General features: G+C 40.5%; 1 protein-coding gene across 1 annotated transcript in view; it reads left to right on the forward strand.

Moving 5' to 3' along the window:
* syt3 (synaptotagmin III) overlaps positions 1-13,706 on the forward strand; it is an 88,736-nt gene that overhangs the window by 33,734 nt on the left and 41,296 nt on the right. Inside the window, exons 3-5 of the mRNA XM_017710360.2 lie at positions 6,103-6,507; positions 7,353-7,458; positions 7,836-8,018. Coding sequence (XP_017565849.2) covers positions 6,103-6,507; positions 7,353-7,458; positions 7,836-8,018 — 694 coding nt within the window. The remainder of the gene's footprint in view (positions 1-6,102; positions 6,508-7,352; positions 7,459-7,835; positions 8,019-13,706) is intronic.

Genomic DNA, 13,706 nt, shown 5'->3' on the forward strand with positions numbered 1-13,706 from the left:
GTGGTAGGGACGAGGGGTGAAATGGGATTGGGCCTTGGATGGATGCATATAAATGAAGTCTGTTCTGATTGGCTGCCTCGTATCATGCTTTGTTCAAAAAGCAATCTGGACTGAAACACCCCTTATAACTTCAGTGTGAGTGGGTGGAGCTAAACTGCTGTAGGCTGAATAGGCAGATGCAGTATGTGAAACTTACTGGTTTCCGTGACATCACAAAAATAGTGATTTCACCACAGGTGGCCTAATTTCAAAATATATCATGTTCCTATAATGTTATTATATCCAAAAATGTAATAAAATGTAGCACTCATTACAAAAAATTAATAAAAGTCAATAATGTAACTAATAACGTAATAATAGTTTCACTGAATATATAACTTTTTTTGTTTATTGAGAATTTAATACCTTTTCAGGTTGGCTCTTAAAAAAGTTGGTTCTTTATTAATGGCAGGGGCTCTATATAGAACCAAGAACAGAACCATTTGCATCCTTAAACGGTTCTTTGCATGATGAAATGTTTCTCTTCAGACTGAGGGGGAATATCTTGTTTATGGTTCTATATAGAACCCTTCTGAAAAAGGTTTTATGTATCACTAAAAAGAGCTCTTCTATTGTTACAAGCTTGACATCGTAACGATAGCACAAATACGGAGCCTGTATAAATAAAGATAATGCGTGGCCACGACTCAGTAAGGCATGAGAACAAGGTAATTAAGTTGCAGCCACAACTTAGTAGGGCGTGGTCTCATTCCCACTCCTTACTATATCGTGGGACATCGGTTCAATACAGAATCCTTTTAGGTGCTATATAGAACCATATACAACACATTCTCCATCAATGTGAAGAACCATTTCATAGTGCAAAGAGCCCTTTAATCATGCAAATTGTTCTTTGAGTGTTCATGGTTCTATATAGAACCACTGTCTTTACTGAAAAATCCTCAAAGAATCATCTTTTTATATTGAACACCTCATAACATTATTAGGTTTTATTACATCTTTGATCAAAGTTTATTGCATTTTAGATTTATTACATTATATGGAATTTATTATATTATTGATTTTACAAGGCTCAAGAGTCAGTGGTACATTTCAAAGCAGTGAGCAACCCTAAAGGCCTTTTAGGCCTTCAACGATAAATACATGTCTGTAATTTCCAGACCAATCTTATTAAATGGAATCAGTATCCTTCTTGTATTCAAACTGTAGCACTAGTCATAGTTCATTGTTACATTTTGGTTGGAAATAAAAAGGTTAAGTCCTTAAATGGCCAAAGTTTTATTATAACTTCAATAACCTAAGAATAATTCTAGGTTAGCTAGTTTGCATTAAAGTCCCTGTAGTACTGAATAATAATCCTTATGAAAGCCTGAGATTTTAAGAGTTTAAAATCATGGAATGCCCAACAGAAAATTAGCCAATCAGAATGTTTATCTCGGTCATGTCTAAGTAGATACTGCTAAGCGAACTGCCCCATTGATTAGGACTTGGAGCTTGGACAGAAGGCCTAACGTGTCAGAAAAACCATCAGCATCATTAGGAGCTGACTGTAGAAATTTTTAATTTAATTTTTTAAATTTTATTTTAATTTACAGTGGGACCAATTCTTGAGAAAAAAAAAGTCCTTCCATAAGTTCTAGATATGGTAGTGACTGTATATATGAGACGTTGTCTAAGCAGGTTTGGGTTAGTTGGTAGGAAAACAGTGGTCGCAGCTGTAAGCCAGGACTCTTTACTGAAAGACTGATTGCAAATCTGATACATACAAGCTCAGATTTATGTCCATTTTGAAAGATGTTTTGCTAAAAATAGAAGGAAGTATCATTATTGAGCCAGGAGAATATAAACAGGCAAAAATATGGTGAGTGTGAACTGCTGTGAGTCACTTTGTACAGCCTGGGATAATCATTTAAAAGTCAGAGGTTTGTACCTTTTCGAAACACATCATACGTCTTTGAGTATTAATGTCACACACAGAATCAAAAAGAAGTTCCAGCTCGTTGTTCAGGCCTCAAATGCAAAAAAGAAAAGGGTACAAAAGTGCCACACCCATCTACTTTAGGTTTGCTTAACCAAAAGACATAGTTTCACATAAATGATGCCAGGGCTGGCTTCTGAGCACAATTTCAGTGTTATTCTGACCCACACTCATCTGTCATTTTTCGATCCCTTATTCCTCTCATAGAGTCCCATTCATTTTTGCCCCTTGCAAGCCTGTTTTTTTTTCTTTGCCTGATAGCCACCAAACAGGACAGGTCATCAAGCTACATCCCACAGCCATACTGACCCACAGTCCTCTATGTGTTGTTTTTTCATTCCTCTTTCCTTTTCCTTTTAACGGCTCCCATTTTCAACAACACTTAGCAATCCACTTGGCATCCCCCTAACAGCCACTCAGTAAATATCACGGCAACTCTGTAGAAACACTATGGAACCCCTTAGCAATCACATAATAATACCTTAGCAGCCACCAAATGCATTTTGAAAACTTCTTAGCAACACCTTAGCAACAACCCCTTACATTATAGCGACCCCCTGGAAACCCTTAGCAACCACCAGATACACTTTGACAACTACTTAGCAACACCTTCGCAACCAACCCTTATACTATAGCAACCCTAGTTGCTAGAAACCCCTTAGCAACCACATAGCAACACATTAGCACCCGATACATTTTAGCAACTACTTATCAACACCTTAGCAATCACCTGGAATACCACAACAATGACCTAGCAACACCCTAGCAACCATGTAACATACCACTGTAACCACCTGGCAACACCCTCTCAAACTGTTATGCTGTGCAGTCGCTCTGCAGTTTCTTCAGGAATTGCACAATTGTAGTTATCTATTAAATTGACCTCCATTTATGCTAACCCTAAACACTGACCTAATCCTAACCTCAATCCAAAACTTAAACCTAACTCTCACCCTGGTCCTAAGTCTAATCCTGGTAGTAACCCTAACCCTAGCACTCTTGAGAATCAACTGACTTTAATTAGATAGTTTGTTAATAAATTGAATACCTAAAGGTGAGATGACTCACTCACACTCCCCCACCTCCCACCCCGGCACCCTCTCTTTAATAAATTGAATAACTAAAGGTAATCTATTTGGGTGGCTATCCAAATAAAGTGAGACACATTTCCACCAGAGAAGTGTCCAAATCCCCGAAAGGTACATAGTGCAGCTTCAATATCTATACAAGCATCAAACAAATGCAGGGGCTGCATCCTTTAAAAGACGCAGCCCATGAAGGTGTGTCTTTCAAAGGCTGTTTAGAGCCCTGAAGGCCGAACCAAAATGAGATGGTCTGTCCTATGGCAGATTTCCTGTTTGCATTATAGCACCACTGATCTGCCCTTAACGGTGCATCACAAAATACTACTCCTGTTAAAGTTCTTTAAAGAAAGCTCCGTTGGATCCTTCACTGCCATGGAAAAGAAGGACACATTACTCGGACACATATGAAAGAGCCTTTTAAATGAGACAGCCTAGTGCCTTTGGGGGCAGTCATGGGCTGGAGGTTAGGGATCCAGCCTCGTGACCGGAAGGTCGTCAGTTCGATCCCCAGAGCCGATAGCACATGACTGAGGTGTCCTTGAGCAAGACACCTAACCCCCGACTGCTCCCCGGGCCCTGCGGATTGGGCTGCCCACCGCTCTGGGCAAGTGTGCTCATTGCCCCCTAGTGAGTGTGTGCTCACTAGTGTGTATGTGGTGGTTCACTTCAGAGCCTTTTAAATGAGACAGCCTAGTGCCTTTGGGGGCAGTCATGGGCTGGAGGTTAGGGATCCAGCCTCGTGACCGGAAGGTCGCCAGTTCGATCCCCAGAGCCGATAGCACATGACTGAGGTGTCCTTGAGCAAGACACCTAACCCCCGACTGCTCCCTGGGCCCTGCGGATTGGGCTGCCCACCGCTCTGGGCAAGTGTGCTCATTGCCCCCTAGTGAGTGTGTGCTCACTAGTGTGTATGTGGTGGTTCACTTCACGGATGGGTTAAATGTGGAGGTGAAATTTCCCCGTTGTGGGACTAATAAGGGTCACTTAATCTTTAATCTTAATCTTAGTCATGCCCTATGACACAATCGGTCCTCATATGCAACCTCTGAAGGATGCAGCATCTGAATTGGAACACAGCTACAAAATGCTTTTTTACAATCTTCAAAATGTGTTTAATCTTTAACAGCTAAAAAATGTTCATATGCACCAGTGTTGCTGTAGTGGTAACATTGCATTAGAAATCCCATAGGAGTGCTAACGGAAATCAACATTATTGTTGTTTTTTTTTTAAGTTTTTTTTTTTTTTCAAAACCTTTGTACTTTTTATTGCTTGTTGCACCGTGATGTTCCTGGAGGTACATTATTTCACTCCACTGTGTACTTGTACATAGATGAAATGACAATAAAAGCCTCTTGACTTGACTTGACTCATATCTCCAAAATAGTAGTTTCACAGGCGAAGAAAAATTATTCTCAACCTTCAATAGTCAAAGTTTGAATAGTCAAAGTCAATAGAGCCAGACTCATATCCAAATAATGCTGAAGCTTTTCTTTCACACCATTCATTATAAAATTTTAACACGTTATAAAAGGCAGCTGTCATTTTCAAAAAAAAATAATAAGGCAAACATAAAACGGAGATTGAAGCTTTTGTTCAGTATAAAGGGTTCGATTTTGGAGGTATTGAATCAGTGAGTTGTTGAATCACTGATTCACTGAATCGAGTTGGGTGAGCAGCTGAGGAGAGTTACTTCAGAGCACTCAGTGAGTGAGGCTAAACAGAGCTCGTCAGACGAGTACACGGACAAACGAGTGTGACTGACAGGTACTGTTTAGTCCCTGAGTGTCAAGCGGAGCTGTTCACCCCAGCGTGGTGCTGAAACCGAGGAGCCTCTGAGACATTTTTCAGCGATGACTCATTCACACTCCCCCACCTCCCACCCTGGCCCCCTCCACCAGTCATTAACATCTCACTGATTGAAAGCTCATATTCAAAGACACGAATGAAGCTTTAATCGCTGGGTGTGAAGGTCTTTGTGGTTCTGCTGCTGGAGAAACGCCGCTGCTGCCTCTCTGCACCTCTGTGTTCACATTGCAGGGTGTATTGTGTGTGTTGGCTGACTCTCTGTCACAATGCCTCTTTCTCTCTTTTTCTCCATTCTCTTTCTCTGATCCTCTCTCACCTGCCTCTGTTACCATCCTTCGTGCTGAAGAAAAGACACTCTTCCTCCTCCTCCTTTACCCACAGATCCAGCTCTAATCTCTCCCTCTCTCTCTCTTGCTCTTTTCATCGCTTTTCCCCTTCAACTCATATTCAAACACATTCAAACACATCCAGATACACAGACCGAGAGATTTATCTCTCTCACTCTCTCTATTTCATGGTTTCTCTATATCTCTCTACCTGTCTCTGTCTTTCCCTCTAACTCTGCCTCTTTCAGTCTTTTGTATGTCTCTCTTTCACTCTGTCTCTGTCTCTCTCTCTCGCTCTTTCTCTCTCACTCTCTCTTTCTTTCTCTTTCTCTGTTTCTGTCTCCTTTCATTCTTTCATCCATTTCTTCTGTCTTTGTTTTTCTTTCTTTTTTTCTCTTTCCAATTTTCTTTCACTCATTCATTCATTCATTCATTTCATTTCATTTCATTCTTTCTTTCTTTCTTGTTCCTTCATTCTTTGTTTCATTTTTTCCTGCTTTCCTATCTTTTTCATATTATTGCCTTTTCTGTGTCTTTGTTTCTTTTTCTTTCTTTCTTTCTTTCTTTCTTTCTTTCTTTCTTTCTTTCTTTCTTTCTTTCTTTCTTTCTTTCTTCATTTCCTATTTCCATTTCTTCTTTCCTTGTTTTTCTTTTTTCCCTGTCTTTCTGTCTTTATTTCCATTTTTCTTCCTTTCCATTTTCTTCGCTTCTTTCTTTCATTGTCTTTCTTGTTCCTGTTTTCTTTGTTTCATTCTTTCCTGCTTTCCTTTCTTTCTTTCTATTTTCTTCTTCCTATATTCTCTAATTCTGTATGTATGTAGATTTCTAGATTTCTCTTTGTGATTCTGTCTGGCTCTCTCTCTCTCTCTCTCTCTCTCTCTCTCTCTCTCTCTCCCTCTCTTTCAGAGATCTCCGTCAGTCTTCTGTCCGTTATTGTGACATTTTGTGGAATCGTCCTTCTCTCCGTCTCTCTCTTCGTCTCCTGGAAGCTCTGCTGGTTGCCATGGCGAGATAAAGAGGGTGGAGGTCTGAGTCTGACGGCAGGGCTCCTCCCTGGAGGAGCGGGGCTGACCGGGCTTGGAGGGGGTGGACCCTCCTCCCTCCTGCCCCCACTGCTGCAGAGAAAGGACACGCACTCATCCTCCTCTCTGTATCCCTCACTCGCTCAGCCTGGCCAGCACCAACCCCACTTCTCTGACCTGATGGGAGTGGAGGGGGGTGGAGGGCTGGTGGTGGGGGGAGTGGTGGGTGGTCCTCAGGAGACACAAGAACATTCCTACCTGGACATGGACTCATACCCCAACAACGCAGGTAAGCACCCTGCACACACTCATCAAATCTCTGGTCACTTTATTAGAAACCCCTGTTTTGTGGGTCCACCTGCATGATAACATTTACACTCTGAAAGGTGCCAAATGGAACCAGAAGAATCTTTCAGTTGATTATTCTTCAAAGAACCATTTTTGGGTCCTCAAAGAACTTCACAGGACCTTTTCAAGAAAGACTTTTTCTTGGACATCTTAAAAAGTGGCCAGTGAGTGGAAGCACAAGGTAGTTGTTTCTAATAAAGTGGCCAGTTAGTGGAAGCACAAGGTAGTTGTTTCAAATAAAGTACCCAGTTAGCAGAACCATAGGTAGGTGTTTCTAATAAAGTAGCCAGTTAGTGGACACAAGGCAGGTGTTTCTAATAAAGTGGCCAGTAAATGGAAATGCAAGGTAGATGTTTCTAATAAAGTGGCCAGTTAGTGGAAGTGCAAGGAATTTTTTTCTAATAAAGTGGCCAGTTCGTGGATGCGCTAGTTGTTTCTAATAAACTGGCTAGTTAGTAGATACACAAGGTAGCTGGTTAGCATATAGTCCAGGGGCTCTGCATATTCTTGTGTTTTCCCTATTGTACACATTCCTACACAATTCCTTGTTCTTCCCTGTCTCAGACAGCGAAGGTCTTGTCAGTCGATTATTGAGTTTTGCTGGATGAGACAAAAACCCAGGAATGTGTTCTTTGTGGGGATCTGCAGGGCTGAGATTGTGAACCCATGATCTAGTCAGTGCAGTGTATCAGGGAAAGTAGATCAGAACGGCTACATTCTACTGTGGATTTCTTGTATTCTGATGTTTATCTGTATCTTCACGTCATTATGTTTCTTTACCTTCAGGGACTCTTAAGCTCAGCCAAACCTCTCCAGAAATGCCATCGGCGCCAGACGGAGGTTCTGCTGCTAAAGAGATGGCCAATGCCCACTCTCAGCAGACCACCACCAGGTCAGCCACTTTTATTTACTCTTTTATCTTTTTGTGTATGTGCACAATTGCAGGAGGTTTGTCTCGCTTTTCTATGTTGAGCCTTTTTTTGCTGTGAACTGTAAAGTTTAGGTGTTTGCATAGCAGCTAGCTTAAGTATTACACGGTTCATTGGAAAACTCCCTTGAAGATTGTATTATAGTTTGGGGGGTAACATTTCATCAAATTCAGATAATCTCCTTTTCTATACCAACATGGTAGAGAATCTGCACTTTCCACACAATTCCTTTATTTGCTTCTCTAAACTATGAGCAAGAAATAATAAAAGAGAAGAGTAAGATGTCTTTCAAAGCCCAGAGCGACCCAGGAGGGCTGAACTGTTTCTGTCTTCTCTGCAGGCCGAAGCCCATGACTCATCAGCTCTCCAGTCCAGATTTCCATGGCGAGGAGAAGAGTGAGCAGGTGACCAGTATTGGGCAGATCAAACCAGAGCTGTACAGACTGCGGCAGGGTGAACAGGGTGATGGCAAACAGGGCGACACCTGTGGCAAAATCAGCTTCCTCCTGCGCTATGCCTTCAAGTGAGACAGTCATAACCACACCCTCCCAACAAACCAAAATAAGCACCAGCCCTACTTTAGGGCTGCTGTCCAGAACCACATAACCACAAAACCTCATCTAAAGCACCATAATCGTCTCAACACAAACCCCCCACCCCCCAGATCCCGAAAATAACCTCCATCCCTGTCCAAAACCCCACAATAACCACCAAATCCCATCCAACAACCTACAACACCCATCTTAAATCTCCTAAATAACCTCCAACCCATCTAAAATAAAATAACATCTAAACCCCACAACAACTTCCAGTCCCATCCAAACACCCATATTAAACTATAAACCCTATCCAACCGCCCATACTAACCTAATAAACACCCAAAACACTGATATAACCTCTCAACCCCTTCCCAAACCCCACAATAACCTGCAAACTGCATCTAAAGCAACATATTAACCCCCAAAACCCCATCTAAAACCCAATAATAACCATCACTCCCCATTCCATTCTACATTCTAACCTCAGTCCTAATCCAAAACTCCATAATAACCTCCAAACCCATCCAAAGCTCCATTATAACTTCCAAAGCCCATTCAAAACTCCATAATAACCTTTAAACCCCATCCAAATCTCTATAATAACCTCCAAATCCCCATCCAAAACACTGATATAACCTCTCAACCCCTTTAAAAAAAACCCACAATAACCTGCAAACTGCATCTAAAGCAACATATTAACCCCCAAAACCCCATCTAAAACCCCATACTAACTTTCAGTCCCATCCCATTCTCCATACTAACCAGAATCCCCATCCAAAACTCTATAATAACCTCGAAACCAATCCAAAGCTCCATTATAACTTCTAAAGCCATTTCAAAACTCCATAATAACCCTAAAACCCCTTTCAAATATCCATTAAAAACCTTTAAACTCATCCAAATCTCCATAATAACCTCCAAACCCCCATCTCAAACCCCATAATAACCTCCAAACCCCCATCTGAAACTCCATAATAAACACCAAATCCATCCAAATCTCCATAATAACCATCCAAATCCCATCCAAGTCTCCATTATAACCTCCAAACCATATCAGAAACTCCATAGTAACCTCCAAGCCCCATCAAAAACTCTGTAACCGCCAAACCCATCCATATCTCCATAAAAACTTCTAAACCATATCTGAAACTCCATGATAACCCTCCAATCACATCCAAATCTCCATAATAACCTCTGAACCTTATCCAAATATCCATAATAACCTTCAAACATCATAGAAATATCCATAATAATTTCCAAACCTCATCCAAATTTCCACAATAACCTCCAAACCCCATCTAAATATCCATAATAACCTCCAACCACCATCAGAAACTCCATAATAACCTCCAAGCCCCATCAAAAACTCTATAACCGCCAAACCCATCCAAATCTCCATAATAACCATAATCCATAATATCTACCCTTTTCTCCCTTAGAGCTATAACAAACAATAATATATATCAGCTTTTATTTGATTGATCAGCTCCTCCTATGCTTTCTGTAACACGTTGCACTCTGTCAGAATGGTCACATGTATCATATGAACAGTAAAGTGCATTATTGGTAGTTAACAACACAAACATATTTTTATTATAAACGTTGCTGGTGGCTAATCACTCTCCATTAGGGATGTCATGATTCTATCTGAGAGATCAAGGAATATTTTAATGGATCAACATTAGATCGGTATCAGCACTGAATTCCTCTTGAATGGATGTAGCAGTTATTAACAGAGTGGAATATGTGGGAAAACATTGTGCTGTTTCAGGCTGTCGGGAAGCAAGTGGATCACTGCAGCCTTCTAGAGAAGCAGCTAAAGTTTATATTTTCACACGTCCCTCAGGATTTTGGTCCCTACTTCACAGCTTGTTCTGTATATTTCAGTCTGAACTTTCTGAATGAGACAGAATTCAGGTCAGCCAATGTGAACAAAGCTCATTTACATATATAAGTGTTAAAGACAGAGTAACAAAACCACTTTCTTAAGAGATAAACAGAGGTTGGGAAATGGTCAAGTAAAAATGCATTATGACAGTAAAAAAGCAAGAAAAATGTAAAAGACTGTGCCTTTAAAGCGCTTGGAATCCGGATCAGGAAAACTGTATGGGGACATCCCTGCTTTCCATACATTATCCGTACGTTTCAAATTGCCACAGTGCAGATCCGTGCCTCTCTATACATGAATGGCTTATAAATAGATTTGGCTCGGTGCGGAGCATTAAGCCTTAAAGAAAGTCAGGCAGCGCTGGGCGAGCCTCAGTGAGTTATAGTCAGCCTTTAGGTGAGACAGCTCTGTTCCTTTATTTCGCACAGAGAGACATTAGAGTGTCTGAAAGTGCTGATGTTTGAGAAATGAGGGGGAGAGAGGCAGAGGCTGTTGCGGCCATGAATTATAAATGTCCAGCCACTTTAAACAGGCCAGTCCGTCAACACATAACAACACAAGGCCCTGTTAGATCCAGACACATAGACAGGAGAAAGAAAAGATGGAGGAGGAGAGAGAAGAGAGCAGGCGGAGGAGATTCTTTAAGATATACGGTGATAAATAAAAGCCTCTGTTGATTGTGAAGGAGAGCAGAGGAGTTTGTGTGCAAATAGATGATTTGGCAAATCGTCCCTGTTCATCACACGTCTGGTGCTGGTGTCATTACACTTTCGCTACGGGTGCGAGGCAAACAGACACAAAGGAAGTCCGAATCCTGAATAGTGAAGCAGTTTATTCTCCAGGACTGGGTTGCACCAGGTTTGTGAAAGTTTATACTTAAGCAGTGGTGGACGGTAACAAAGTAAATGTAGTTCGTTCCTGTACTTATCTGTCATGTACACTTTTCGTGTATCTGTATTTTGCCGAAGTTTTTCCATTTTGGGAGACTTTTAACTTTCACTCCACTACATTTCAAAGTCAAATATCTTACTTTTACTCCACTACATTTTGAGAAATCATAAATGATGGAACTAACCTAACTTTGTGTAAATAGAGCACAATATAGAAATATGTCCACATAAGCAGTCGTGAATGTGCCTTTTTTCTGCATTTATACAAACACTATAGCAAAACTTTTTTTAAAGCAAGTTTTTATTAAACTTAAACTTGTAACTAAGTTGCAAATAAATCTTAAACTGAAACTTTGCTTGTTTGTAAAAGTGATTTTAGAGCCACTCAGTTCTCCCTGATGGAAACTGTTTACCTTCAGTGTTTTGTGCTTATGATCATTTTAATAGACATCAGCGTCACTAATTAGTGACGTTCTATTAAAAGACTGGTTTACCAAGAGAGACACTGGAGGACTTTCACCTAAAATGAGTTCACGAAGCGAGTCTTGTTACAAAAATGGTAACAGGACATTATAGTCATAATTAATCTTCTAGTACTTTTACTTTTGATACTTAAGTACATTTGAAGGCAAATACTTTAGTACATTTACTCAAGTGGAGGTCTAAAGGGAGGAACTTTTACTGGAGTAATATTTTACCTTGGGTATCTCTATAAACTTAAGTTTGGGCGTAAAGTCTGTAGTCCATAGTTACCCTAGAGCGGTAAGTGGCCCAGATCTGATCTTTTTCTTCATGTGTGTCAGTGTGAACAGATAAACACACTGAATCTGATATTTTCCATTCTGATTTGAGACGCTTTCATATGTGATACTGAAATCTGATACATATCCCATCTGCGTCAATCTCAATCTGAACAGCCAGATTGGAATTCATATGATTTTTACATCAATCCAGCTCTACATTTATCCTAATTTCATGCTGCTGAGACTCATAAACATTAAGACTGATATTTCTGTACCAAAACATTAGAAGGCACTCATCAGAACCACTCTGTGTTTGAAGAGATTTTGAAAGAACTGGCAGAACGAGGCTGCAGCGTCAGAGAGCAGTTAAAAGTCTGAAAGCGGAGTTTAAAGAACTCGAGGACATGAACCAAAGACATGACCAAGCCCTTTTTATGGTGAGCTTGAACACATTCTGGGTGATGAGCCCAGCTGTCAGTCAGTGAAGCTTCATGGTGGCTCCTGTGATGCTGGCAAAGGTGAAACCAAACCTTTTGGGAGTGACTGGCATTCGTTGGCAGTTGTGATTGTTTACCCCTGGATGAGCAACGTGAAGCATTGTTCTTTTTCGCATGCAGATAAGTTTAGGAACTAATCTGTTCAGACTGATGCTGCATTTAGATCACATTTTAGAAGATTAAGAAGACTGTGAATACCTAAACAAAAACATCAGATTTGGTGAGATTTGGGCCGCTTTCTAGCCTAGTAACTTTCTAACTATTCTTTTACTAAATTTGGTTGCACCGCAAATCCATAAGTCTTAACTAGTAACAACTAACTAATCCATATGACACTTTAACATGACAATAACACGTTCAGTAAACCCGCTGCCATGGAAACGCGATGGCAGCTGCAGACTTTTGAAATGGAAAAAATATTTAGCATAAACTGAATAAAGTTCATTTTTACAGCTGCTGTCTGTTTATTAAGTATAATATATAATACTTCCCGGAGAAACCAAATACGCTGCTTTTTGAATGCTGATTGATGATTAGAGCTGTGAGTAAAATCACACCTTATAGTGTTTAGAATTTTTAGCTTAGTTAACCGAAAAATGTTTGGCCTATTTTATGCTTTCTACATGGTTTCTGATGGTTTCCCCACAACCTATACCTGCTTTGGAGGAGACTGTAACTACTAAACTCAGCGTTAAAACTAGTTTGTTGTGCAGGTTTTAGTAATGCATAAACCTAAACTTGGTAAACACTTACCTTACAAGTAGCCAACGTTTGAACTTATGCACGGCTGCTGCAACCAGCAACTGTACTTTATGACTCTATGTCAATGTTTCCCTAAGATGGTCCTAACGGAGGCCTGTCCTGTTTATTTTCATTTTTCCACTGCTTGAAAGAACCTGATCCAGGTAATTCGCTCCTAGGCTTCTGAAGTCACCCTGTCCAATGGAGTCTCTGGCACAGAAAGCCTGGTGGGGCACAATAAACTGTAGGGGCAGCAGATGACTCGTCAATGAAACTAAACACAAGCCTGATCCAAACACAAATATGGAATATGGGTGATATGATAACAACATTAGATCTCACAAAACCTGGTTATGCAGCTTCGCATTCCAAATACTAAGTTATCTAGCAGTAAACAATCACTGTGGTCTGCAAATACATATCCAAACCAACATATCAGAGCAGGGAACACACTGCCTTCCAGGCCTTAGGAATAACGTGCCCTGTAATAGTGCAGAATGACTCACCAGTGACTGTCACCGCTTGAAAAGAAAAGAGGAACGATGATCTTTCATCTGTAAAAAACTTGTCAAACACTTTCCTTGCAAAGTCACCAATACATGAATGAAATCAAATGATACCATATCAAGAGCAGGCAAGGAAAGCAGAAGAGTGTTTTAGCTACACTCAGATTTAACCATGTTTTTCTATTGAACCTCTCTGGACAGAAGGTGCAGTTTTTGTCCTTTCCAGAGTGAATGATGTTGAAATCTTCTGGCTGGTCTGGTCCCAAAAATGTAGTCATGTAATTAATTTAAACAAAAGAAAAAAATATATATTAGTTGTTATACTGAATTATTGATTATATTGTGCACTGCTGCAGATCTCTAACGTAGAGATGCTGGTCATGTCCATATTAGGAAGATCTAAGCTG

Source organism: Pygocentrus nattereri, chromosome 14 (genome assembly GCF_015220715.1).
Source record: "Pygocentrus nattereri isolate fPygNat1 chromosome 14, fPygNat1.pri, whole genome shotgun sequence".
In the NCBI taxonomy this organism is placed as follows: Eukaryota; Metazoa; Chordata; class Actinopteri; order Characiformes; family Serrasalmidae; genus Pygocentrus; species Pygocentrus nattereri.